Source organism: Cebus imitator, unplaced genomic scaffold, assembly GCF_001604975.1.
Source record: "Cebus imitator isolate Cc_AM_T3 unplaced genomic scaffold, Cebus_imitator-1.0 Scaffold132, whole genome shotgun sequence".
Taxonomy (NCBI): Eukaryota; Metazoa; Chordata; class Mammalia; order Primates; family Cebidae; genus Cebus; species Cebus imitator.
The window spans coordinates 4,511,760-4,537,840 of NW_016107447.1; the positions used below are offsets into that span (position 1 = coordinate 4,511,760).

At 50.0% G+C, this 26,081-nt stretch overlaps 1 protein-coding gene across 1 annotated transcript in view; it reads right to left on the bottom strand.

Moving 5' to 3' along the window:
* The window catches only part of PREX1 (phosphatidylinositol-3,4,5-trisphosphate dependent Rac exchange factor 1), a 205,015-nt gene extending 187,849 nt beyond the window's left edge, over nucleotides 1-17,166 (bottom strand). The window contains exon 1 of the mRNA XM_017541375.2: nucleotides 16,803-17,166. Coding sequence (XP_017396864.1) covers nucleotides 16,803-17,015 — 213 coding nt within the window. The 5' untranslated portion in view covers nucleotides 17,016-17,166. The remainder of the gene's footprint in view (nucleotides 1-16,802) is intronic.
* Nucleotides 17,167-26,081: the final 8,915 nt, after the last annotated feature.

Here is a 26,081-nt window from a genome sequence, read left to right on the forward strand (position 1 = left end):
TTTTTTTAATTAGCTGGGTATAGTGGCACGCATCTGTAGCTCCAGTTACTCAGGAGGCTGAGGTGGGAAGGTCACATGAGCCCAGGGGTTGGAGGCTGCAGTGAACCATGATCACACCACTGCACTCCAGCCTGGGCAGCAAGGCAAGATCTCATCTCAATTTAAAAAAAGAAAAATTGGCTGGGCACAGCAGCTCACTCCTGCAATCCCAGCACTTTAAGAGGCCAAGGTAGGTGGATCACCTAAGGTCAATAGTTCGAGACCAGCCTGGCCAACAAGGCAAAACCCTATCTCTACTAAAAATACAAAAATTAGCCAGGCATGGTGGTGCACACCTGTAGTCCCAGCTACTTGGGAGGCTGAGGCAGAAGAATAGCTTGAACCCAAGAAGCGGAGGTTGCAGTGAGCCGAGATCATGCCATTGCACTCCAGCCTGGGCAACAGAGCAAGACTCTGCCTCAAAAAAAAAAAAAATTAAAAACCAGTAGGCCAAGTGTGATCATAAATGGCAACCAATGTTTGGTCTCGGTGTTAGGCACACGTTACGGAGGGGTGGAGACTGTGACAAACCAAAGATGAAGCCCTGTGCCCTGCAGAAGGGGCAGCTCTCTTCAGGTCCAGCCAAACATTGCCCGGAGGAGTGCAAGTGATACATCTTCTGATTACTGAGAAGCCAGAAATAATGGAAATTTGTATCAAATGTCTTGATTTTTCAGTGTTGGCAACTAAATAAAAATTTTTACTTTTTATTAAACACGGGGTTTCACTCTGTTTGCCAAGCTGGTCATGAACTCATAACCTCAGGTGATCCACTCGCCTCAGCATCCCAAAGTGCTGTGATTACAGGCCTGAGCCACCGTACCCAGCTTAAACAAAACATTTTAAAACATTGTGCAGGCTGACAAAACCCACGTATGGGCCTAACCTGGGCTTAGGAATCCGCATTTGGAACCAGTGGTTCTGATCATAAAGTGAGCGGCTCTGCTTTCATCACCCACAGCAAGGGTGCAATCGATGACTTCTGACCAGAATCAGATACACACACTCACACACACACACGTGCATGCACACTGCTCACCAGACCTGGATACACACACACACACACACACACACCCCTCACACTACTGATCACTAAAGTCAAAGAATCTGAAAGTGAAGCTTCCCAGAGATAAGGGAATCCCCAAGGGCAAAAGATTCATCTAACTCACTTGGATACAATTTAAACCTCCCTCTCCGTCCTCCAGGGAGTCTTAGCTGTTGGACAAAGGCAGACTATCACGGGCTAGGAGTTTGAAAACCTGGATTTCAGTTCCATCTCAGCCACAAACTCGCTTGGTGACCCCCGACCAAGTGACTGAACAGTTCTGTGCCTCAGTTTCCCCTTCCTGAAAAGTGAGATGATTGGATGATATGATGTCTTGGTGTCTTGCAGCGACAACAGCCTGATTCCAAGATTCTAGTGCCAATCATTTCTTTGGGCTAATAAGAACCAAAGGGTCCTAAACCCAGGTCTCTTCAGCCCTCAGTTACGAAACTGATTTAAAAAAAAAAAAAAACCTGGTAGCAATCAACAAAGATGCATACGGAAAGTCACTATGAAAAACTGAAAACTATCTAAATGCCCCAATATAAGAGGAATGGTTAAATAATAATTTTACTAGAATGCTATTATTAAATTACATATTAGCATAATAATCCTTATGTACAGCTAGCTAACATATATGGAGCACTTACTATACCAAGCATTGTTCTGATAGCTTTACAAGTCCTAATTCACCTAATTCCCCCATTAATCTAAGATGGGAGCACTATTTTAGGAGATGAGGAAACTGAGGCACACACAGATGGAGCAGCTGGCCCACTGACCACATGATTAGAGCTGGTCATGATTTGAGCTGGACAGTGGCCATCATCCAGCCCCCACATTTCATTACGAAGCCATCAAAGGCTTATTGATGGAGAGCATTTAGCAGTCACATGAGGAAGTACACATAAGCAGTATCTGCTGTCATCTGCGTGCACCCAGGCTCAAATCAAATGCAAAGAACAAGGGGGAAACACACCCAAAGGTGAAACAGCTATCTGGAAGGGTGAGACATTTTTACTCGTCTTATTTCCCAAATTTTCTACAATGAGCGTAGTAACAGCAAACACAGCCATATGTGGCAGGAGTCCCAGGGAGACGGCTCTGAACCCACCACTCACCTGCTCTACTCTACCCCCATGGGCCCAGATGTTGGCCTACCCTGCATCCTGCTGCATCCCAGTATCTGGGCCAGGCACACAGTAGGTGCTTAATACAATGTGTGGAACCAGGGAACAAGTCTCTGAGGTAGGAATAGAGATGTTCCCATTTTGTAGCTGAAGAAACTGAGGTCCAAGAATCAGCTGCCTGAGGTCACAGAGACAGTGAGTGGTGGGTCTGGGACAAGCATGAGCAAAGCCACATCTCAGTGGAGATTTTCTGCTGAAGACAATCAAAATCACCAGAGATGATGGCCAAATACAACACGTCATCCAGGACTAGATCCTGGACTGGGGGTGGGGATGGGTAAGGAGATGGGTATAGGGAACACTTGGGGAGAAACAGGTGAAGTCTGAATATAGACTGTGCATTGTATCATTTATATAAACGTTGGCTTCCCTGATTTTGTTCAAGGCACTTGGTTACACAAGAGAATGTCTGTCTTCCTAAGTGGTGCATGCCAAAGTTTCTAGGAGCATCCTGTCTGCAATTACTTTCAAATGGATCAAAATAATAATAACGTGTGTGTGCATGACGGGGAGGGAGGACGAAATGACAGGGAGAGGGGGAGTGATCAAATAAAAAGTTACCAAAAAGTTAACTTTGAAAAAAACCTATTAAATTGCCCAGAAATACAACATGTTTGGTTTAATGCCTAGACCGCCATATGTATGTGGAAATGAAGAATATATGCAGCCAGGTATACACACAAAATATCATTTTACCATACTGGATTCCATAAGTGTGCCTGTAGCCGAACAGACATAAGGGAATGTGCTTTTGACAGTCACACCTCCACTGTATTTACTACCTTTGTGTTCAAGAGGAAATCTTTAAAACCACCCAATCAACAGCCTGGTGAGCCACTGGCTGGTGGCTGGGACCACCCAGTGCTCCCTGACATGGCCAATAAAACTTTCCAATCCCTCTGCCCTTCCCGGTGTGGTAACGGCAGGAGACCAAGGGGCCCAGGCTGTGGCTGCCCCCATAAGGGGGTTCACACTCCCAAGACAGAGTCGTGGCCAGGAAGGCCTCTGCCACAGAGTGGGCCCAGTTCAGACCCTTTTGCTCATTCACTCATTTCTGCCACAAATGCTAACAGAGTGCCCATTAAGTGCCAGGGACTTGGCCATGAACACAGCAGACAAGGGCTGTGGCCTCATGCGACTTATAATTCTAATGGGAGTGACAAATACTAAACAAGTAAATCAACAAGGTAATTCCAGGCAGTGACAGGTCAAGAAGAAAATCAGTGCAGTGGTGTACAGAAAAGCACTACAATGCTCTCTGAGGAAGCGGCACTTGAGCTGAGAGCTGAAAGAGAAAGGGGTGCCCTTGGTACAAATCAGGGTTCCGAGTGCTCCAGGTAAAAGGAACAGCAAAGGAAGAGGCTTAAAGGCTGGAACCAGCTGAGTGCCGTGCAAGAACAGAAAAAAAGTCTGGTGGGGCCAGGACAGAATGAACAAGGCGGGGACATGAGGTCCACACAGTGAGCCAAAGCTGGATCACGTAATACTTTCTAAGCCATCATAAGGAGCTGGGATTCGATTAACCCCCATGTTCCACCTCCAGCAGAGTGAGGATAGGGGAGGAAGAGGACTCCTTGTGTTTGTTAATGTGCCCAGCAAACAAACCAGAATGAAATGGCTAGGGTGTTGGATCTAAACCGAACCCTGTCAGTAATTACATTAAATATACATAAGTTAAACAGTCTAATTAAAAGGCAGTGACTGCCAGAATGGATTTAGAAACACAAGACCCAATACGATGCCTGTAAGAGATGCACGTGGAATATAAAGACACAGAAGTAGCAAGGAAAAAAATGAAAAACCGTAAGCAGAAGAAAGGCGACATGGCTATAGCAGTATCAGACAAAATAGGCTTCAAGACAAGGAGCATTATCAGAGGTAAAAAGGAGCATTTCATAATGATAAAAGGGTCAATTCACCAGGAAGACATAATCATAAATGTGTACTTCTGGCAACAGATCTTTAAAATGCAAAAAGTAATAACTGACAGAACTCAAAGGAAAAAAATATAAATCTATATTCACAGGTGGAGACTTCCACAGCCTTCTCTCAATAACTAGCAGAACAAGGAGACCAAGCATCAGTAAGGATATACAGATCACAGCCACACTACCAACCACCTCGATCCAAATGACATTTGTACAACACTGCACCCAACAGCAGCAGAAGACACATTCTTTTCAAATGCACATGGAATTGTCCCTAAGGTAGACTGGGTCATAAACCAAGTCTCAATCAATTTCAAAGGATTGAAAACCCACAGAATATATTCTCTGGACACAACAGAATTAAATTAGAAATCACTAAACAATGAGTTATCTGGAAAAGCCTTAATATGCGGAGATCAAGGCAATCAGATGGGCTTCCTCACTCCCCACCCCACCCTCAGAGTAAACAGCACAGATGACATCTGGCGTAAATGTCCCCTGGAAGAAAGCAGTCAGGCATCGATCCCATGACCAGGTCTAAGCCTACACTCCTAGGTAAAGTGGGTACCAGGCTGGGGTAGATGCTCTGGCTTCATCCTCAACAACCCAACTGGCAAATCATTTCAAGAGATGCTGGGACAGCTGGGTGCAGTAGCTCAGGTCTGTAATCCCAACATTCTGGGAGGCCGAGGTGGGTGGATCACCTGAGGTCAGGGGTTCAAGATCAGCCTGGTCGATGTGGCAATACCCAGTCTCTACTAAAGATACAAAAATTAGCCAGGTGTGGTGGCACATGCCTGTAATCCCAGCTACTCGGGAGGCTGAGGTGGGAGAATCACTTGAACCTAGGAGGCAGAGGTTGCAATGAGCTGAATTGTGACATTGCAGTGGAGTGCATTGCCTGGGCAACAGAGTGAGACTCTGTCTCAAAACAAAAGAGAGATGCAGGGGGTCTGTGAACTGTGTTGGAGAGACCAGAGAGGAAGCCACATCGAATAATACATCCCACCTGCCCCACCTTACTCAGAATAAGCCAGAATGAGGCCAACAGCCAATCAGTTCACTTCACTCAGGGGTCACTCTGGGCAGGACCAGAGAGACAATAAATAAAGCACAGTGGTCATGAACACGGGCTTTGGAGTCGAATAATCCTAAGATCAAAGCCACCACTGATCATCCTTGGTGGGCAGAACCCTGAGATGGCCCCAGGATTACTGCCCCGTGTCAGTGCCCTGGATGAACCCTTCCCATTTCATATACATGGGACTGTCAGTGTGACTATGTTGATAAATGACAGAGATAAAGGGATTTTGCAGATATAATCAAGGTTCCAAATCAGCTGACTGAGTGGGCCTGACCTAATCAGATGAAGCCTTAAAAGAGGCCTGGGGGGATAAAGCGGGGAGGAGAGTGCACTTCTAGGCCCTTCCTAAAGGAAGAGATTCGAAGCAAGTGATTCACCTGCTGGCTGTGACAGGGCCATACCCCTGAGACCCAAAGGCACATCTAGGAAGTAAGGATGATCGCCAACCAATATCCTGCAAAAAATGGGGCCCCGGCTCCACAATGCATGGAACTAAATTCTGCCAACAACCCCATGCCGATCCCTCCCATGCCCCCCATCCCACCACCTGCCACTCCAATCATCAGATGAAATCACAGCCCTGGTCAATACCCTGATGGCAGCCTCATGAGACCTTGTGCAGAAAACCCAGTTACACAGCACCCAGACTTCTGGGCCACAGAAACTTCAAGGTAATTAACAGGCATTATTTTAAGCCACTAGATGTGTGGTAATTTATTTAGCAGTAACAGATAACTAATATGCCATCTCTGTGTGATCCCAGACAGGTGACCTCACCCTCTCTGGGCCTCAGTTTCCTCATCTGCAAAACTGCAAGGCTGTAAATGAAACAGGATGTATAACAGCGTCACCCAGAAAGTGAGGAAACGCATATTCTGTGCCCTTTCAGGTTCGTGGAGGGATTTCATAGCAGGAGAATGGGAGGGGCCATCATGCATTTTCGAGACACCAATCTGTTTTTTCAGTCTTCGGATGGGTTGCTTGGAGAAGAGAGTGAACAGCATCTTCTAGCTCCAAATTACAGCCATCCCAGTTACTCCCAACAGCCTTCAGAGTGCAGAGACCAATGTCCAAGACAAGGGACCACTTGGTCAAAATGAATTCAGTTGCTTATTTCAAGTCCCAGGAAGGATCTCAAGCAGGGCGCTCGAGATGAGATGCTATAACTGTCCCTGTGCAAAAAGTAGGGAAATACTAAGATTCTAAAACAGAATGTTTAAAAATAACCTCTACTAATTACTGGGGCATGCTCAGGTGCCAGGCAGTGAACCAGGTGTCTCAACACACTTTACAGATGAGGAAACGAAGGTTCAGAGAGGGAAAGCTCCTTGCCCAGGGTCACACAGCGGCTGAGGAGCAAAGGTGAGATTCAGACCCAGACAATCTGGCCAGGCCCCTGAGCACTTAAGCACAATGCCACACTGTAAAAAATTCTCCTGGGCCAAATCCCCCCAGCTCACACCTACCCACAAAGTCAAAAGACATCAGGCTGTCTTAGTCCCCGAAAGGCTGCACAAAAATGCTCAGCAGTTATATAATTCAAAACAATCACATCATGTAATAAAACTCAGGCACGTCCTAGAAGCATTTTTTTTATTTGAAACATTTAATGGACATCTACTATGTGGCAGGCATTGTTCTTGGTGCTGGAGAGGCAAAGTGAATAAAACAGATCAAAATCTCTATCCTCTTGGCATGCCCGTGACATTCCGGTGAAGGAGGCAGACGATAAACAATAAATAAGTAAAATGTCTAGTGTGTTAGCTAATGGGGAAAAACAATGCAAGAAAAGGAAATAAGAAATGGTGAGGTGGGGATGGTGCGGTGTTGGAAAAGACTCAGTCAAGAACATGATTTTGAGCAAAGGCCTCAGGAGGTGAAGGTTTGAGCCACGGGAACGCTGGGTGGAGGGACGCATTCCAGACAGCACAGGTGGAAGGGCCCTGAAGCAGGTGCATCTGGGCAAGGGCAAATGAGGTTGGAGGAAGTGGGTGACACCTCACGCACTAAACTGAGTAGGAGCTACCCAGATTCTGGAATTGGAGAGTGGGGATAACTGCACAAATTGGCGAATACTCTCAAAACCACTGAATCGTACATTTTGAAAGGGTGAGGTTTATGGTGAGCGAATCATATCTCAGTTTTTAAGATTGTAAAGGGAAAAAGGACTAACAAAAGGGCAGAGGGGAGAGGCAAGAAGGGCAGGTCTCGTGTGACATTCCAGGCCAGTCTAAGGACTGCTTTCACTCCGGGTGAGATGTAACTGATTAGGGTCTCAATGAATCCCTCTGGCTGCATAAGGAGAACAGAATGTGGGAGGCCAGGGCAAGATCAAAAGAGTCAACCGCAATGGCCCCGGCCATTCCTGGCTGTGCATCCTCAGTTTGCCCCTTCCCTCTCTGCAGCTGTTTTCCTCACCCAGGAAGTGGGCCTGAAAAACCCACCCCCACAGGGCAGAGGTGAGAGCTAATAGATGGTAAAGTGCTGTTATGATGCCTACGCCTGGAGGGTGGAGTTCCGATCCCGCCAAACAGTTTTTAATTATGCAAATGAGTTTCCTGAACAGAAAACACAGGGCACCTTCCTCGGTCTCAGGAAGCAGAGGTTCATCTCACATCAACAGCCCTCCCAGCTCAGAGGCCTTCTCATCTCATCCACATGCTGGCCACAAATAGGGGCCCAAACTCCTCTCAGGGTGTGGTGGGCTCCACTGGCCTCCTCCAGGAAGCCTGCCCTGTTTACTTGGTGACACAGTACCCACAGCAAAGCTGAAACTCAAAGAGAGGACAGAACCCGTGCTGGGTCACACAGCAGCCTGGGAGCAGGCAGGGGATCTGCTGCAGGAGGGGAGGGTACACCCAGTCCCCTCCCGTCCAGGCAGGAGACAGGAGGGGGCTTCTGAGACCTCAGTAAGACCACTGCACAGTCTTGGTTTCCATGTCACCAACTGACCATGCCAGATCCAACTAAAAGCCGTCTGGTGGCTCTTCACACCACAAGGAATAAAACCTAAACTGCTCACCATGCATCGAGGCCCATGCCACCGGGTCCCTGCCAACAATGCCAACCTCATCTCCCCTTCTCTCCCCTCCAGCCACCCTGGCCCCTTACTGCTCCTCAAACAAGCCAGGCACAGTCCTGCCTCAGGGCCTTTGCCTCTGCTGCTCCTGCTGCCTGGAACACACTTTTCTCTACTCTTTCCACTGGGCACTCTTTCTCGTCCTTCAGGACTTGGTCAAATGTCACCTCCCCAGAGAAGCCTTCCTTCTCATGCCATCTAAAGTAGATGCCACCATCCCTGTCACCAACATCACCTCATCTTGTCTTCTGTCTGATCCACTCCCCAGCTATGTGGACTCATGCGAGTTACTCAACCTCTCCCGGCTTTTGTTTCCCTATCTGCAAAATAGGTACAATGATGAAACTGACCTCAGAGAGTTGTTTCAAGGGCTCAAGAAGCATGTGGCACAGTACCTGGACCACAGCAAGGCCTCAGTGGATGTCCCTATTATGACAACTCTGGTCCTTTTCTCAAGGGATTTCTTTTTGCAATGTCTGAAGATTCCCTGAGGGCAGAGACCTTGTCTGTCTTGTTCTAGCCACACGCCAGCACCTAGCACAGTGCCTGGCACACAGTGGGTGCTGGATGGACATTTATTGAATGAGTAAGTCAATTAGTAGATGAAAGCATCAACTGCCCACACCCTGACCCTGGCCTCGATCCTCCTGAGAGATGCTCTTTACAGAAGCCACCCACCCTCCCAGCAACCGGAGAAGCACAAGACCCCAGGTCCTCGTGGCCAATGGCCACCTGCCTGCACCAGCTTTCAGCAGCTCCAGTCCCGCCAGCCTGAAATAGCCTCGCCTCCCCTGGCCCAGAATCAAGGGATCGTCTGTCAGTTCCACCCTGGGGAAGGAACCAGGCGGGTAAACACAGATTGAGTGTCTGACCACAAGACAAAAGAGGAGCAGACAGATTCCCTTCTGGTCCTCGAGGATCGAGGATCGAAGAAAATAAAAAGAAGTTTGAAAATCCACACAGGGCTGCCGAGCTGGAGGGCTCCACTTCTTCCCTGGGGCTTCCTCCAGGAGGAGGGGTGAGCCCGCACACAGTCACTGCATTCACTTCTCAGAGCAACCCTAGGAGGACTACCGTCATCCCCATCTTGCAGATGGGAAAACTGGGTCTGAAAGGGGCAGAGCAACATCCCCAAGGTCACACAGGGGAAGAGCTGGGATCTGAACCCAAGACAGCTGGCTCGAAAGTCTGTGCTCTAAACCATGAACTGCAAGAGAGGGAGCCTCCCAGACACTCTGCTGGGTGAAAAGAGCAAACTGTATTGTGCCACTTACGTAAACACTTACAAGTCAATCTCATGTGTTTCTACACAGGCATGAAAATGCCCCCCAGATGGTCTGAGAGCACAGGTGGTAGTCAAAGGAGCTTTTCGCCCAGTGGTTCTCAACTGGAGGCTATTCTTCACCCCCACCCTCCTCCAGGGGATACTTGGCAATATCTGGAGACATCTGTGGTTGTCACTACTGGGGAAGAGGAGTCCCACTGGCATCGGGTAGATAGAGGCCAGGGATGCTGCTAAACATCTTACAATGCACAGGATAGCCCACCCCCCGCACCCCCACCCCACAGCAAAGAACGATCCAGCCCAGTATGTCGATAGTGCTGAGTGCTGAGAGAGTGCTGGGATTTGCTCCAGATCAACTGCTAGGTCCAGAAACGACCCCTGTGAAACCCCTTCAAGAGAGACTTTTGGCAGGGTGCGGTGGCTCGCGCCTGTAATCCCAGCACTTTGAGAGGCCAAGGCGGGCAGATCACCTGAGGTCAGGAGTTCAATACCAGCCTGGCCAACATGGTGAAACCCTATCTCTGCTAAAATATACAAAAATTAGCTAGGCGCAGTGGCACGTGCCTGTAGTCCCAGCTACTTGGGAGGCTGAGGCAGGAAAATTGCTTGAACCTGGGAGGCGGAGGTTACAATGAGCCTAGATCGTGCCACCGCACTCCAGTGGCCTGGGCTACAGCATGAGACTCCATCACAAAAAGAAAAAGAGGGAATTTTGATCCTGGTTAAAACACAAATTCCCAGAGAAGGATGTGGGCCACCAAGCTCTTTCCCTAACAAACTGTGTGGCTCCTGCCCCAGCTGGTGCTCACCTCCCCTCTGGGGCCGCAACTCATGTCACCTGCAAAACAAAGAGATTCAGACCCAATGACCCAACTGGCTTCTGTTCAAGATCTCTGTCTCCTAAACACAGGGCAAGGATCAGCGCTGACCTGGCCCCATGCCTGGAGAATGAAGCTGTGAGACACAGCACACCAGTCGGAGGGGCGGCCTACCCTATCACCCAACTCCCTCCAGGATTCTAGTCAGCATGCCTGTGTCTGTTGGCAAAAAGAAAAGCAGCCCCAAAAATCTGAGAGGTCAGGTTCTCCGGCAGCCAGGCATGACCTGCTTCAAACGCTTAACTCTTGCAAAACCTTTAAGAGAGAGTGGCTGGGAGGCAAATAGGATGTGGGTTTCTTTATCGGAGGGAGTGGCCCCAAGCCCAACAGGTCTTCAGCTCACTGGCCTGATAAAGGAGTATCTTTTCTCCAAGAAAGGGGTGCCCTGAAGTCTCAAAAGCCAGAGACAAGAACCCCATTCACCTCTTCTTAAAGTGACAGTTAAATTGCTACCAGGACAAACACCAGAATAAAAGTAGGTAGGCTTCCAGAAGGGTTATTTGAAGAATGAGTTGTAGCATCCCCATTGGGCTGTCCTTAGCAGGACAAGGACCTGTTAATGACTTCACTCTCATGGCCCAGAACACTGCCCAGAATATATAGCAGATGCTCCATAAATACCTGCAACAGAGAAAAGCAGTCTCATGTCTTCATATGAAATACCTGTACAGAGCACAGCACCAGCCGCATGACTCCCAAGCCCCACCTGTATGGAGCTCTCTGACTGCCATACATGAAAAGAAAATGGAACCCATCTAACTCCTGCTGACACTCAGGTTCTTATCATCAAAAGATTTTCGCTGATTTCCTGATGACAATGAGCCTGACACAAGGTGGCCTGCTCCAGGCTCTCCGGCGTCCAAAAACTGAAATAAGGTGGACCTTTTCACTTAATTCTTGCCCAGCTGGGCAGCCCAGGGGTCTCGCAGGGGCGATAATTCTGCTCATGAACACAGCCTCATGTTGGCGCAATTCGGGATAGCAGTGAAGAATGTGGGCCACGCAGCTTCATTCCCCGGGTCCAAATGCCAGCTCTGTCAGGCTATGTGACCTTGGGAAACTGACCTGGCCTCTCTGTGTCTTTGTTTCATTTGTAAAACAGGAAGCATAAGAATACCTGCAACTTTTGAGTTAACGCGTAAGGAGCTTACAAGCAGGGCTTGCAAGTATGTAAATATAAGCAAGTTATTACCACTAATATTATTGCATTAATCTAATAACCATGCTGAAAACAATTCTTCCTGTCAGCTTTTTAAAAAACATACTCACATACATATGCATAATTTTAGATGCAAAGGGTATTACAAGCAGGTTTGTACTTCCTCATCTTCCTGGCTGCCTTTCTCCGTAAGACACGCATCCTTCCAAACTTTTCTCCAGCCTCCTGTCCCCTTAGACACACAACACACATGTGCATATTATGGTTATTGTTTATTTTCCAAAAGAATGTGTTATGTATACCTCTCAGCATCCTACTTTTCACGAGGACCACGTGAAAATCCCCCCAAGTCACTGGGGAGGTCACTCTGTCTCAATGACTGTGGGATCAAAGACCTGCCCCCCATCCCCACCACTGGTGGCATTTCTCCCTAGTGTGAGACTAGGAGCATAGATTCTTTTAAAACAGAAAAAAAAAATAGTGACAACAAAAAAACCACAGTTTCTTGTTTGGCAAGCGGAGCTCCAATGAGAAGAAAAACTTTGGTCTCCTCCCTCCAAAAAGCAGAACCACAGAAAGCGTTCTGGGAGCTTTGTGCCCACAATCCCTGTTCCTCAGAGACCCCATCCCAGCCAGTTCCGGGCAGACCCTCTTTGTCTCTATAGCTCTGTGTCCTCAGCCACTGAGAGACCTTCAGGGAGGTGCTGACCTACCCCCACCCACAGGTCTCTCTGCCCACCCACCCAGGCCCTCTCTTCTCTTCCAGCCACTGCCCAGCTGACATACCCATCATGGGAGCTGCTGGCACCTGCCCCTGAGGTGCTTCCCCTTGGCAGGTGGGCCCATGGCTTACTCAGCCTCCTCTAGGTGTGTGGGGGGGCCTCTGGGCTCCAAAGAGCTGCAAATCCCCAAAATACCTGCACAGCATTCCAAACAGCCAATGCACCTGGCACTGTTCTAACGGCTTTGACCTCAGGCTTATCCAAGCTTTACCACATCCCTGTGACACAGGTGCTACACTGTGCCCATTGGCCAGATGGGGAAACCAAGGCACAGAGCAAGTCAGTGATCAGACCAAGGTCACCTACAATCCAGGTGGGAGAAAGCCTGGATTTGAACACCAGCAGCAGGACTCCAGAGCCTCACTCAACCCTCATGCCATGAACAGACCCGGAGCCCAGAGCAAGAACCTGGCAGCCTGCCGTTTCTATCCGCCCACAGTTCTGCCCATTCTGTGCAAAAGAGAGCAGGAGTCACTGAGGGGAAGTAACAGGAGGACGTGCAGGCAGAGGTGACACGTCACACGACCTGGGTTTGAATCCCAGTTCTGCCACCTTAACAAATCATGTGCCCAAGTCCTTCTTGGATCAGCCACAGGCAGTCTATGAAGTGGCTGAGGACATGAGTTCTGGGGTCAGGCAGCCTAGGATCAAATCCTGACAATACTGTCCACCTGACCCAGGGCAGCTCACTTAGATTCACTTTGCCTCAGTTTCCTCACTTCTCAATGGGGAATAAAAACAGCATCCGCTTCACAGAGAAGATTAAATGAGTTGACATATGCAAAGTGCTTAGAATGGCAAGTGATGAACCAGCGTCACTTCCTGCACAGCCATGACTGTCATTGTTTTCATCATGACTAATGGTCCCCAAAGCACATGGGGTTCTCTATGAAACATCCAGCATCTCTATGAAAGGGCTGTTCTTGCCTTTTCATGATTCTTAACACACGCAAAACACCAAACTCACAGGACCCCCTGGAGATGAGGGAGGGAGTGCAATCCAGTTCCTGAGGGAGATGGGGTAAGATGGGGAGATTCTGGAGCAACCACAAAGCCCTAGGCCTGGAACCAAGCAAAACGACTGGTTCCTGTGGCCAGAGTCCAGGGGGTCAAAAGAAAACTCAGTCAGAGCCCCCATCCTCCTCTCAGTGCTGACTTAACTCAGACCTCACTTCCTCCAGGAAGCCGTTCCTGATCACTCCTGCTCTCTGGATGCTGAAATCCCAGAACCCTAATTGTATTATTTAATTTTCATATAACAATAATAACCAATATTTATATACCTTACTGCCAGGCACTGTTCTAAGTGCTTTACATCAATTTCTATAATTACCTTCTTTAAAAATCTATAAAATAGGACCTATTACCATCCCTCTTTTTACAAATAAGGATAACAGAGCTCAAACAGGTTAAGGTGTTTGCCCAAGGTCACAAGTCCAAGGACTTAACCTCAAGCAGTCTGGCTCCAGAGGCTTGTAGTTGGATTGTTTTTTTAAAACACCCATTTGGCCACCCTCCACTACACTGACCTATCCTTGAGGGCAGAAACCACACATGGCCTCTATCACAAGGGGTTACTTTCCACAGTTTCCATGGGCTGATGGACCTTTGCACCAGGGAAACACAGAAGCCAGGGTGGTCCTTGAAGGCCTGCCCCTAACCACATGGAAATAAAAGCAGGGAGGGATTACCGTGCATTCTTCCAAGCCCGGAGACAGCGGGGAAAATCCCTTAGCAAATATAAAGGCTGAGAAGAGAGAGTGGGAAGACAGAAGAGAATCACAACCTGAGGCTGCCAGCCTTGCAGCCATGGAAAGCCTCGGTAATTAGCGTTCCTGAAGCTCTAAGCCCCAGGTTAGTTCTGAAAACTAAAGTGCCATGGATGTTTAGGGGTCATTCCTGATGGGGCAAGATGAGAGAGGACTCCTGTGGCTCACAAACAATGTACGGCCGGTCAGGTTACACAATCAGTCTGTTTCTGGCACCAGCTTGGGGACACAAAAAAGGACGAGGCAGAAAGAAAGCCCGGATTCCCCACTCCTTGTTTCACAGGTGGGGAAACCGAGGTCAAGACAGTTAGCATGACTGGTCCAAGACACACGTCAAAGTCAGAACCAATTCATCTCAGAACTGACACAACAGATACCAAAAGAAAAATGTGATGAAGTCAGCAAATGTAAAGTGTCAAGGAGATAATTTGAAAGTAGAGAAATCTTTTTTTTCCTGTTTCTTGAATAATAAGAATGGTTGGCTCCAATCAATTTCTATTATTCCAGCTTCCTTCGACTCTACACGTGGATGATTTAAAACCACAGTTAAACACAATCTAGCTCTCTTCTGAAATGAAACACACCATCTAGGACAGGGGCGTGGGAGGAAGGGGTATATTTTCTTTCCCATTAATATAAAAATTGGTTTGTATTTCCTGTTTCTCCTCCAGGCAGAGGAGCAGGGAGTGGCTCAGAAGGAGAAGTCAGGAGTTCCCTAGAATTTGACATTGCTCAGAGACACCAGGGTTGTCTACATATTTAACTCAGAAACTGTCAGCTTCAAACTGAACAAATTCTCCCATCGCCCCAAACTGTGAGAGAAGGAGGGATGGGAAAGAGAGCCAATCTTGCCTTCTTACAGGAGTCTCTGGAAGTGTCCTTTGGCCAAATGGTTTTCAATGCCTCTTCACAACCCTGTCTCCCACACCCCCCTCCCCCCAATACATCTCCTTTCACAGGCAGAAAGGCTGTAGTCTAGGGCTCTCTCTCTCCTCCCTGAGTTGGAACTCTAATCTCACAAGGCTTCAGCTGTATCCCTAAGCCATAGGGAGCCCCAGAGGACACCAGAGTCTCCCTCCTTCTCCCAAAGACTGGGAGCTACGGAGCCCGGCTCTAGGGTCTTTGAAAGAGCCATCCTCACACCAGCCCTTCCAGAGCCAGGATTAAAACACTTCCTAGAGCAGAGAAGGGGAGTAAATGAGGACCAGCAGGAGGCATGGAGATTAAAGCCTTTCGAGTCTCCTAACTTCCATCCAAGGCTCAACCCCTTGCCCCCTCCCAACTCCACCCCCCACCCGCCACTTTTCTCACTTCCTAGGAGAGTAGGGAAGTGGCCCCTTCCTCCCTCTCACAGAAAAAAAGCAAAAGAAAAATCCAGCACAGAATAGGGGTTTAGAACACCAGCTGGGATTATCCCGGTCCAAAGTCCAGTACCTCCACTTAATCAGCTGTGCGATCCCAGGCAAGTTACCTGGCCTCTCTGGAGCTAAACTTTGCCACTCTTAAAAACGGGGGAGGCCGGGCCCAGCAGCTCACGCCTGTAATCCCAGCACTTTGGAGGCAGAGGCCGGCGGATCACTTGAGGCCAGGGGTCCAAGACCTGCCTGGCCAACATGGTGAAACCCCCTCTCTGCTAAAAATACAAAAATTAGCCTGGGGTGGTGGCGCGTGCCTGTAATCCCAGCTATTAGGAGGCTGAGGCACGAGAACCGCTGGAACCCAGGAGGCGGAGGTTGCAGTGAACCGAGATTGCGCCACTGCACTCCAGCCTGGGTGACTGAGGGAGACTCCACTCCAAAAAGAAAAAATCAAAAAATTAAAAATGCGGGAAATACTCGTCCCTACTTCATAGGCCGCCTGTGAAGGTCAAACCTGCTAATTAATGACACATGTAAGGTGCCTGGCACATAGTAAGCGCTCGTTGTTACTTTACAAAGTCTGAGGCCGTGGTTTTTCACTTGAAGATGGTGGGGGCGGAATGTGGTGAGGGAGCCTGGACGGCCGAGTTCGAAACGCACTCTCCCCGAACTCCAGGAAAAACGTGTGCATGGGGGATTCTACACTGGGGTTCTGTCAATCCCAGTCCCTCCTCTGAGCTTCAGGTTTTATCCGGCTGCACCAACACGCAGGGACGCCGGGCTCTGGGGTTCCTACGGTCTTCCTAGATGAGTGGTGCACCGGGCGCGAAGTTATTCCCGGGTAAAAGACGCAGGAGCGCCAGCTCCCGGCGCCGGGGTCCCCGAGCCCCTGCAACGCGGAGGTAACTAATTTTAAAACTATTTGAAAGGCGGGGAGGGGGGAAGTAAAGACAAAAGGGCAGCGCGCGCCGCGGGGAAGCGGAGTGAGGGAGAGCCCGGGTCAGAGCAGGACTCCGCGCCGGCCAGGGAGGGAGGCGACAGGACCGCTCAGGAGGAGCTCGGTCGCCCCCGCTTTCCGCGCGCCCCGCGGGGCACCCCCGAGGCGGCTCTCTCCACCCCCGGGGACCAGGGTCACAGGTTGTGGGGACCGCAGCGGGGCGAGCGGCTGGAGGGGAAGCGGTCCCTGCGCCGCCGGGCGACACTCACCGACTGCAAGAAGCGCAAGGTGCCCACGTAGTCCCTCTCAGTGCCCAAGATCTCGTTGAGGACGCAGAGGCGGAGGCGCAGCTGGCGCTCGGACTCCCGGGCGGCCGCGCACTGGCCGGAGCTGGGCGCCACGGCGCCGGGGGTCCGCGGGTCCGGGTGGGCGCCGTCCCCGGCCCTGTCGCCGCCGGGCTCGCTGCCGCTGGGCGCCTCCATTCTCGCGCGGCCGCGAGGCGCCGGCTCCTTCCCCCGCGCGGAGGTCGCGCCGAGCGGCGGCTCAGGCGTCCAGGCGCCCCATCCCGGACGGGGCGCGCCGGCGGGCCAGGCTCAGCGGCGGGCCGGGCTCCCGGCGCGGCGGGCGGGACTGGGGGCCGCGCGGCTGGGCCGGGGGCGGAGGCAGCGCGCGGGGGCCGGGCGAGGGGCGGGAGGGGGCGGCCCTCGGGGCTCCCAGACGGCAAGTTCCCCCCGCCCCCGCGCCAGGGAGCGTCTGCCAAGTGCCACGCTGCGCTCGGCCGCAGAGGAGCTCTGCGCGTGCACGGGGCCCCGGGAGACGCGGCGCGGTGCTCGGCGCCTCAGTCAGAAGCTCGGGGGTCGGGCGGGAGCCTCCGGAAGGGGCCCGCGGAGCCGGAGTCCGAGGCCGCGCTCACGCCGCGCCGAGCGCCCCAACTCCGCGCCGAGACGTGTGGCGCCCCCCCACCCTCCGCCGCCACCGCGGGCGACGCCACTCCCACCCGGTACACGCGACACCCGCCGCGCGCAGGCTCCCGCTTGCAGGTCCGGCCGCCGCTCGGGCAGAGTAAACACCGGGCTGGGAAAGCTCTAGGCTGAGCCGCTCGGGGGCAACCCAGCCCCGCCACGCGCGCCCCCGCGGCCCCGAGCAATCAGAGGGGCGGCCCCTCCCGGGAACGCTGGGCCCTTGCGGTGCCCTCGGCGCTGCCACGACCTTGGAAAGGAATGTGCGTGGCGCGCGCGCGCGTGCTCTCACTTTTCTTTCCCTTTCCCATCTTTTTCTTTCTAAACTTCTTGGCCCCGTGACCCTGCCGTTTCCACCTTTCCCAGAAGAAATTATTGGCTGCTCTCGAGTCATTGATCATGTGGCAGGTACCCTGCCTGCGCCTCCTTCCATCGGCCCACCCCTGGGATAAGGCCTTGGAAAACCCAGCTTCTTGTCATGTTGCTCTGGGCGACGTTGATCATCATCAAACCGCTTGGCAAATGTCCTCACCCGCCTTATCGCCTTATCGTAAGGTATGGCGAGGGGAGGGAGCTCTGGAGCCTAGAGTCAGCTGCTCAGGTGCAAATTCTAGCTTCCCACTTGCTGGACTGGTGGCCTTGGGCTGGCTTCCTTGCCTCAAGATCCTCAGTGTTTTCATCGGTATAATGGGAATGATCGTGGTACCTAGCTCCAAGGTCCTGCACAGGGTTCCATGAGAAGTACATAGCATGACGCCCAACACCTAGAAAGTTCTCTGTAAATGTTTGTTATTACTATTATTGCATGTGTGAATGGCCCTCTTGGCCTGGCCCCACTCTTGAACGTCCTATACAATCCCTAACCACCTGTGTTGCAGACCAGAGATTGTATCGTCTCTGCAGGGGATAAAGTGATTTATATAGTATACCCATCTAGACTATAATCATTTTATGGGCAGAAACATTATTGCTTATTTTTCTCTGTTCCAAAAATCTAGGATTTTTCTTCCATCGGCCTCTCAATACTGTAACTGCCTAAGGACACAGGGAGAGAATGGGGTGGCTTCTGCCCTCTCAGACTTCCTTCTTTGAGATCATGGGCAAGATAGCATTTGATCTGGGCCTTGGTCTGGATGAAGTTCCCCAGGGCAGGGAGGAAAGGACATGAGGTAGGTGAGCCTGTCAGGTTTGGGTAGTAGAGTCAATCGTGTCCAAAGGTAGCTGGCTTTTTATTCCTGAGTTTTGCACAAAATAATAGAGGCCTCTGGAATAGCTCTGCTTTGTGACCTTAAACTAGTCACAGCACCTCTCTGAGCCTCAGTTTCCTCATCTTTAATTCTATCTACCACAAGGGTCGAACGTAGTGGGAACATCATGGACCATGGAATAAAGCAGGCTTGTATTTGTATCCCAGTCCAAATCCAACTGGCAGGCTAACCTTGGCCAGGACGCTTTATCTCTCTGAGCCTCAGTTGTCTAACCTGTAAAAGGGGAGTCTTTGTGAGAGCAACATCTATGCGATGAAGACTTTCTCAACCTTGGGACTATTGACATTTGGAGTCACATAACTCTTTGTTGGGGGAGGGGCATGTCCTGTGCATTTTAGGACCTTCAGCAGCATACCATACCCACTAGATGCCAGCAGCACTCCCTCCCCAACTGTGAGAACCAAAGCTGGGCACAGTGGCTCAGGCCTCTAATCCCAGCATTTTGGGAGGCCAAAGTGGGAGGATTGTTGGATCCCAGAAGTTCGAGACTAGCCTGGACAACATAGCGAGGTCCTGTCTCCACAACAAATTTTTTAAAATTAACTGGGCACCAGCCAGGCATGGTGGCTCATGCCTGTAATCCCAGCACTTTGGGAGGCCAAGGTGGGCAGATTGCCCAAGGTCAGGAGTTCGAGACCAGCCAGACCAACGTGGTGAAACCCCATCTCTACTAAAAATACAAAAATTAGCCAGACGTGGTGGCCCATGTCTGTAATCCCAGCTACTCGGGAGGCTGAGGCAGGAGAATTGCTCGAACCCAGGAGGCAGAGGATGCAGTGAGCTGAGATCATGCCACTGCACTCCAGCCTGGGCACAGAGGGAGACTCTGTCTCAAAAAAAAAAAAATTAGCTGAGCATGGTGGTGCACACCATGTAGTAGTACCAGCTGCTGGAGTGGCTGAGGTTGGAAGATTGCTTGAGCCCAGGAGGTCAAGGCTGCAGGTGAGCTGTGATCACACCACTGCGCTCCAACCCAGACAACACAGTAAGCCTTGCCTCAAAAATAAACCAACTGAAAAAATGTCTCCAGACATTGCCAGATATCCCCAGGGACAGAATTACCCCCTGTTGAGAACCACTGATATAAAGTACCAGACACAGAGAGCAGGCACACAGTAGGTGCTCAGCAAATGTTAGTTCCCTTCTCACCCCATGACTGAGGAAGGTTAGCTTCAGGTTCACACACAGATCCCACACTTCACCCAAGAATTGGCCCACAGAGCCTAAAAGCGTTTCCACGTTGTGAGTGCTTACCATCCCTGGCCCACCCAATGTTTTATACATTGTTACTTCCTCAGATTCTGCTGGGATGTTTCCACCTCTGTCCCCAGGTCCAGTGGTAATGATGGCACTAAAAGATGATACAGCTTTTAGTAACATACTCAAGCTCTCTGTGCCTCACTTTCCTCATCTGTGAGCTAATAATAATACCAGTACCGACATTACAAAGCCATTGCAAGGTTCCTGAGTGAATACACGGAGAGTGCTTAGAGCACACAGTAAGTGCTCAATAAGTGAAGTCCTTCGTTTCTTCAGTGCATGGATTGAGTGCTGAATCTAATAGGATGCATTTGGTGGCAAGGAGAAGAAAAATGGGCTACTGATGGCTTAAAGCATAAGGACATTATTTAGCAAGAGGTCCAGAGGCAGTTGGTTCCTGAGTCTGGTGTAGGATTTAATGATGTCATCAAGGATCATGGCACCTTTGACCCTCCTATCCTCAGCACGGTGGCTTTTGCTCCCAAGCTTTAGGGCCTCGGAAGCACAAAATGGCTGCTGAAACAGCAACATGGCCTCCTCACACACCTCCAATGCAGGAAAGAAAAGGACGAAGAAGCCTCTATCTCCTCTGTGCTTCTCCCTTTGCAGGAATAAACTTAAGCTCCCAGCAGGTCAGCACTGGAACCCATGGTCACCCTTGAAAAGTCCCTGACCAAGGGCATAGATTGCCACCATCAACTTAGAAAAGACCTGCTTCGTCCACTGACACGTGCTGCCTGGACAGCTTGGGGTCTCTTGTCAAGAGAGAAGAGGAGCTAGCAGGGGTGGGCATCTGAAAGTGTCCGCCACAAGCACCTGCCACACACTGGGCATTGGGCAAGGTCCTGAGACTGCAGCACTGAGCACCCCAACCATTTAGGCCCTTGTGGTGCCGGCATTATTCCAGCAAGGGGGATGATGAGGATAAAGACAGCAAGTTCTTCCCCTCATTCATTCAACAAGTATACACTGGGGGCCTGCTGGTATGTCCAGTCAAGAGCAGGGAGAGAAGGACAATAAACTAATAAACCAGGTCCTTTCAGCTTCTCTGAGGCCGGCAAGGGATGGGCCTGGGGAAGCACCATTGGTTGGTGGCACCTCCGGGACTCTGCCTCAGGTCACTACCCCTGTGGCGTGAGCAGCCAGGGGCCTCAGCCTTGGCAGCATCAATGGGGACTCCCTCTCTTCAAAACCTGGCTGCCTCCCAGCTAATCCTGGCACAGACAACTCCCTGAACCAAACATGACTAAGCAGTCAGGCTGGGGAGGATCTTCTCTTCTTATCCCCATTTCAACTTTGATCTCTGCTCCCTTCTTCCCCATCACTCTCACCCATTCCCTCCAGGATACCTAGAGGGGAGCCCATCAGTCCCATGTGTATGTCTTAGGGCAGGGTCTGAAACAGCCGGTAACTGGGTAATGTTCTCAAAAAGAACAGAGAGGAAAGAGGAAAAAAAATAACTTTCAGTTCAGGGGGAAGAAAAAAAAAGTGATGATAACGATAGGGAAATTCTCCTTTGCAGGGACAATTTTAGAGTTTCCGTTGCCATGTACTTCGCAAATAGTGGGAAATACCATTTCGTTCCTGTTGCGTAAGTTTCACAGTTGAGGGGGAGAAGATTTTGCTGCCTGGAAACATCAGAGTTTCTTATTCTCTGACAAGCCCCTGTCAGCTTCTGCAGACTTGAGGATTTGAAGGCCCCTTCCTAAGCTCTGTTTAAGAGGAAAACTAATTAAGATAAGCAAAGAAAAACAACGGGTGATTATTTTTCCCCCTCCCAACTTGAATGAGCCAGTTGAGCAGTGAGTTACAGCGCTACCCGGGGTGCTATCCTTTCCCAAATGCAAATGAGTTCTCAAAAGTCAGATCAGCTGTCCAGAGCCAGGCTGTTCCTCATTCTGAGAACCAAGAGCAGCTGTCTGAGAAGAGGAGGGAGGTCTCTCCACCCCTGGAATTAGAACAGCTGGACAACCCAAACCGACGCTGGACACGCAGCCCAGGGTTCACTTCTTCTGACCAAAATATGATTGTCTTCCAAAGAGTTGAGCTACCCCCCGCTGCCCGAGTCAAAACTTCTCCAAAGGAAGCCTTGTTGTTGGAAGCACATTCTCCAGAGGGCTCTGGTTCAAGGTCTGATTCAAACATAATAGGTATCAGATTAAGTCAGGGCTTCAGAGCTTTGCCAGATCATACTTGTGCCAGGAGGCACTGGAGACACTGCTTTGAGGAAGTAGAGAGGAAAACATGTGGGACCCTCTCTTCCAATCCCACTCTGCCACTGACATGCATGCCTCCTTCTCCAGCTTTTGGACATTGTTGTAGCACCAGAGACCGGCTTCAAATCCCAGTCCTATCGCTTCCTCATTGTGTGACTTTGTATAAGTGACCTAACCTCTCTGGGCTTCAATATCCGTATCTGTAAAATGAGGTCAGTAAGAGTTTCTACCTCACAGGGTTGTTGTGCAGAGTAAAATATTTAATAGATCCAAAGTGTATAGTATGCTGCCTGATCCTTGGATGGGTATTTGCTATTGTAAGTGGTTGAAGCTGTGATGCCTGGAGCCGTGGCAGCCATCTTGAGACCTTGAGAAAGAACACTTCTGACTAACTGAAGGTGCAGAATGATGGATGGAAAAAATCTGGATCTTTGATGTCACTGAGATCCTGAATTAACCAATCACAAAACCACCCTGCCTCTAGACTTCTTGTTTAAAAGATAATAAAATGTATAGCATCCCATTTTGAACCATATGGTCACCCTATCTTTCCTTCCTTCCTTCCTTCCTTCCTTCCTTCCTTCCCTCCCTCCCTCCCTCCTTCCCTCCTTTCTTTCTTTCTTTCTCTCTCTTTTTCTTTTCTGTTTGTTTGTTTGGTTGGTTGGTTTTTCTGAGACAGAGTCTTGCTCTGTTGCCCAGGCTGGAGTGCAATGGCACAATCTCAGCTCACTGCAACCTCCACCTCCTGGGTTCAAGTGAGTCTCCTGCCTCAGCCTCCCAAGTAGCTGTGATTACAGGTGCCTGCCACCACACACAGCTAATTTTTTTATTTTTATTAGAGGCAGGATTTCACCATGTTGGCCAGGCTAATCTCAAACTCCCAACCTCAGATGATTTACCCTCCTCGGCCTCCCAAAGTGCTGGGATTACAGACATGAGCACCTTGCCCAGGCGACCCTATCCTTTCAAATAAGCCTTGACCTGACCTCTTGCTACTTTTAAAATGCAGATGCCTCCGAAGGCTGCTGGTCTTCGCCCTGTTGTTTTCCTAATGGAGCAGAGACCTAAGGTTTATAACATGAAGACAGGATTGGGAGTAAAAGTTAAGAAAAGGGTTCAGAAATAGATTCATACATAGAAGGTAAATTCTGCAATTTCATCAAGGCCAGAGATCAACCTGGATGAAATATCCTGAAATTTTGCAGCCAGGAATGCCAGATGGTTTCAACAGACATACTGGACACACATTTATATGTCTGGGTTATTATTTTTTTTTTCCCAGAACTCGAAGCTCAGAAATAAAGCTGTCCAGTCCAAATCCAGACACCTGGCAACCCCAGTGGTAACTTTTACTGAAAGCTGCCGGTTTCCTCTTTAGCCGGCAGAAACACAAACAGCCACACCCTCTCCAAATGCCATTTAAGCCATCGCCTGCCTTCCAAATTTCCAGGGCAAATTCCATTCCTGGAGACTTTGTTGAGAAGGGGGAAAGTTTGGGCATTTATTTATTTATTTATTGAGACAGAGTCTCACTCTGTCACCCAGGCTAGAGTACAGGGGCGCAATCATAGCTCACTGCAGCCTCGACCTTCCAGGCTCCAACACTGCTCCCATCTCCGCCTCCCAAGTGGCTGGGACCCCAGGCGTACACCACCACAACTGGCTAATTTTACTTTTATTTTTTTAGAGATGGGGCTCCCACTATGTTGCCCAGGCTGGTCTTGAACTCCTGGCCTAAAGCAGTCCTCCCACCTCGGCCTCCTAAAGTGCTGGGATTACAGGGGTGAGGCACCACGCCCATTTTTTGGGTGCGTGCTCTGTCCCAGGCACTGTTGAATATGACATCAGATTCTCAGAACTGTCCCTCGAGGTGGTGATTATCATTGTCATCCCTGTTTCATAGATGAGAAAACAGGCTCAGGAAGGAACCCAAGCAAGCCCACTGTATTCAGATGCAGGCTAGCTGCTGTGACAAGACCCAAATCCTAATAGATTTTTAAAAATAGAAGCGTTTATCTCCATCACATCACATCCAGGAATAAATCATCTAAGACAGTTATGGGGGCCTCATGGTGTCGGGCCCAAGCTCCTTCTGGCTTGTGGCTCTACCATCCTCACCATGGGTGCCAAAATGGCTTCTTTCACACCACAAACCAGCAGCAGAAAGAGAAAGGAGGAAGCGAAAATGATGCCTGGTCCTTTGAAGGGCCTGAACTGGAAATTTTTTTGTTTTTCTTTTGTTGATGTTGTTGTTGTTATTTGTTTGTTTGTTGTTTTTTGAGACGGAGTTTCAGAGTTTTGCTCTTGTCGCCCAGGCTGGAGTACAGTGGCAAAATCTCAGCTCACTGTAACCTCCGCCTCCCAGGTTCAAGTAATTCTTCTGTCTCAGCCTCCTGAGTAGCTGGGATTGCAGGTGTCCACCACCATGCCTGGCTAATTTTTGTATTTTTAGTAGAGACGGGGTTTCACCATGTTGGCCAGGCTGGTCTTGAACTCCAGACCTCAGGTGATTCACCCACCTTGGCCTCCCAAAGTGCTGGGGTTACAGGCATGAGCCACCACACCTGGCCCTGAACCAGAAGTTTTATACATCCCTTCTGCTCCCACCTTACTGGCCAGAGCTTGCCACCCAGATGGCTCTGTGATTCTATGCCAAGCCACTGCCCACGTGTTGCAGGTGGGCTGTGGGAATCTTGTTTCCTTGTGCTAAAACAGCACCAGGCACATGTAAATAATAGTTGAATGAATGACTATCTCCAGTGTCTGCTTTGGAGTCCAGGTTGAGAGAAACCTCACCGTGAGTGCCTGGCATTGTTCTAGGTACTGGGGCTAGAATCGTGAACAAAGCACAAATCCGTGTCCTCCTGTTGCTGACGTTCTAGGGGCAGAAGAGACAGTCAATAGAGACCCCATTAAGTTGAGGACAAAGTCTGCCAGATCGTGGTAAGAGTTATGGAGAAAAACAAAACGGATTAAGTAACGGAGCACCGGGGGCAGCACATCCCTGGAGGGGGTGAGAAAAGGCCTCCCTGAGAAGGTGACATTTTAGCAAAGAACTGAAAGGAGTGAGGGACTGGGCCCCACCTGTGTTCTAGGTAGCAGGAACAGCAAGTGCGAAGGCTTGGAGATAGGGGTGTGTCTGCTTGTTCAAGGAACAGCAAGAAGGAAGGGTAGTCGAGATGCAGTTAGAAGGGGGAGGAGAAGCAGGTGTATGAGCCATAGAGGTGACCATGGGACTTTGGTTTTTTCTTTGGATAAAGTGGGAGCCGTGGAAGGTTCTAAACTGAGGAGAGCTATGACTTAACTTAGGTTCTAATAGGATCCCTCTGACAACTCAATGAGAAGTAAACTAACAGGGAGGTGAGGTCAGAAGCAGAAAGATTTATGAGGAGGATACTGCACTAGTCCAGGCAAGAGACGTTGATGACTCGGGCCAGGGTAGTACCAGAGGAGATGGAGAGAAACAGTTGATTCTGGATATTCTCTAAAGATGGAGCCAGCAGTATGTGCAGAAGAACTAGGGGAGAAATAGAGTTAAATATGACTCTTAGTGGCTCACGCCTATAATCTACAATTTTTGGAGTTGGTATTAACCACAATGGGAAGGATGGCGGGGTCAGCACTGCCTTGGTGGAGAAGATGGAGCATTTGGTTTTAGCCATGTTCAGTGTCAAATTAAAGACCCAAATGCAGATGTGGAGTGGGCAGTCACATCCAGAATCCTGAGGTTCCAGGGAGAAGCCAGCCTGGAGATAGAAATGCAGCCATTGTCAGGATATAAGTGCTAGTGAAAGCTTGGGATGGGGCAAGATCACCCAGGGAGGGTGTGTGGATGGAGACCAGGA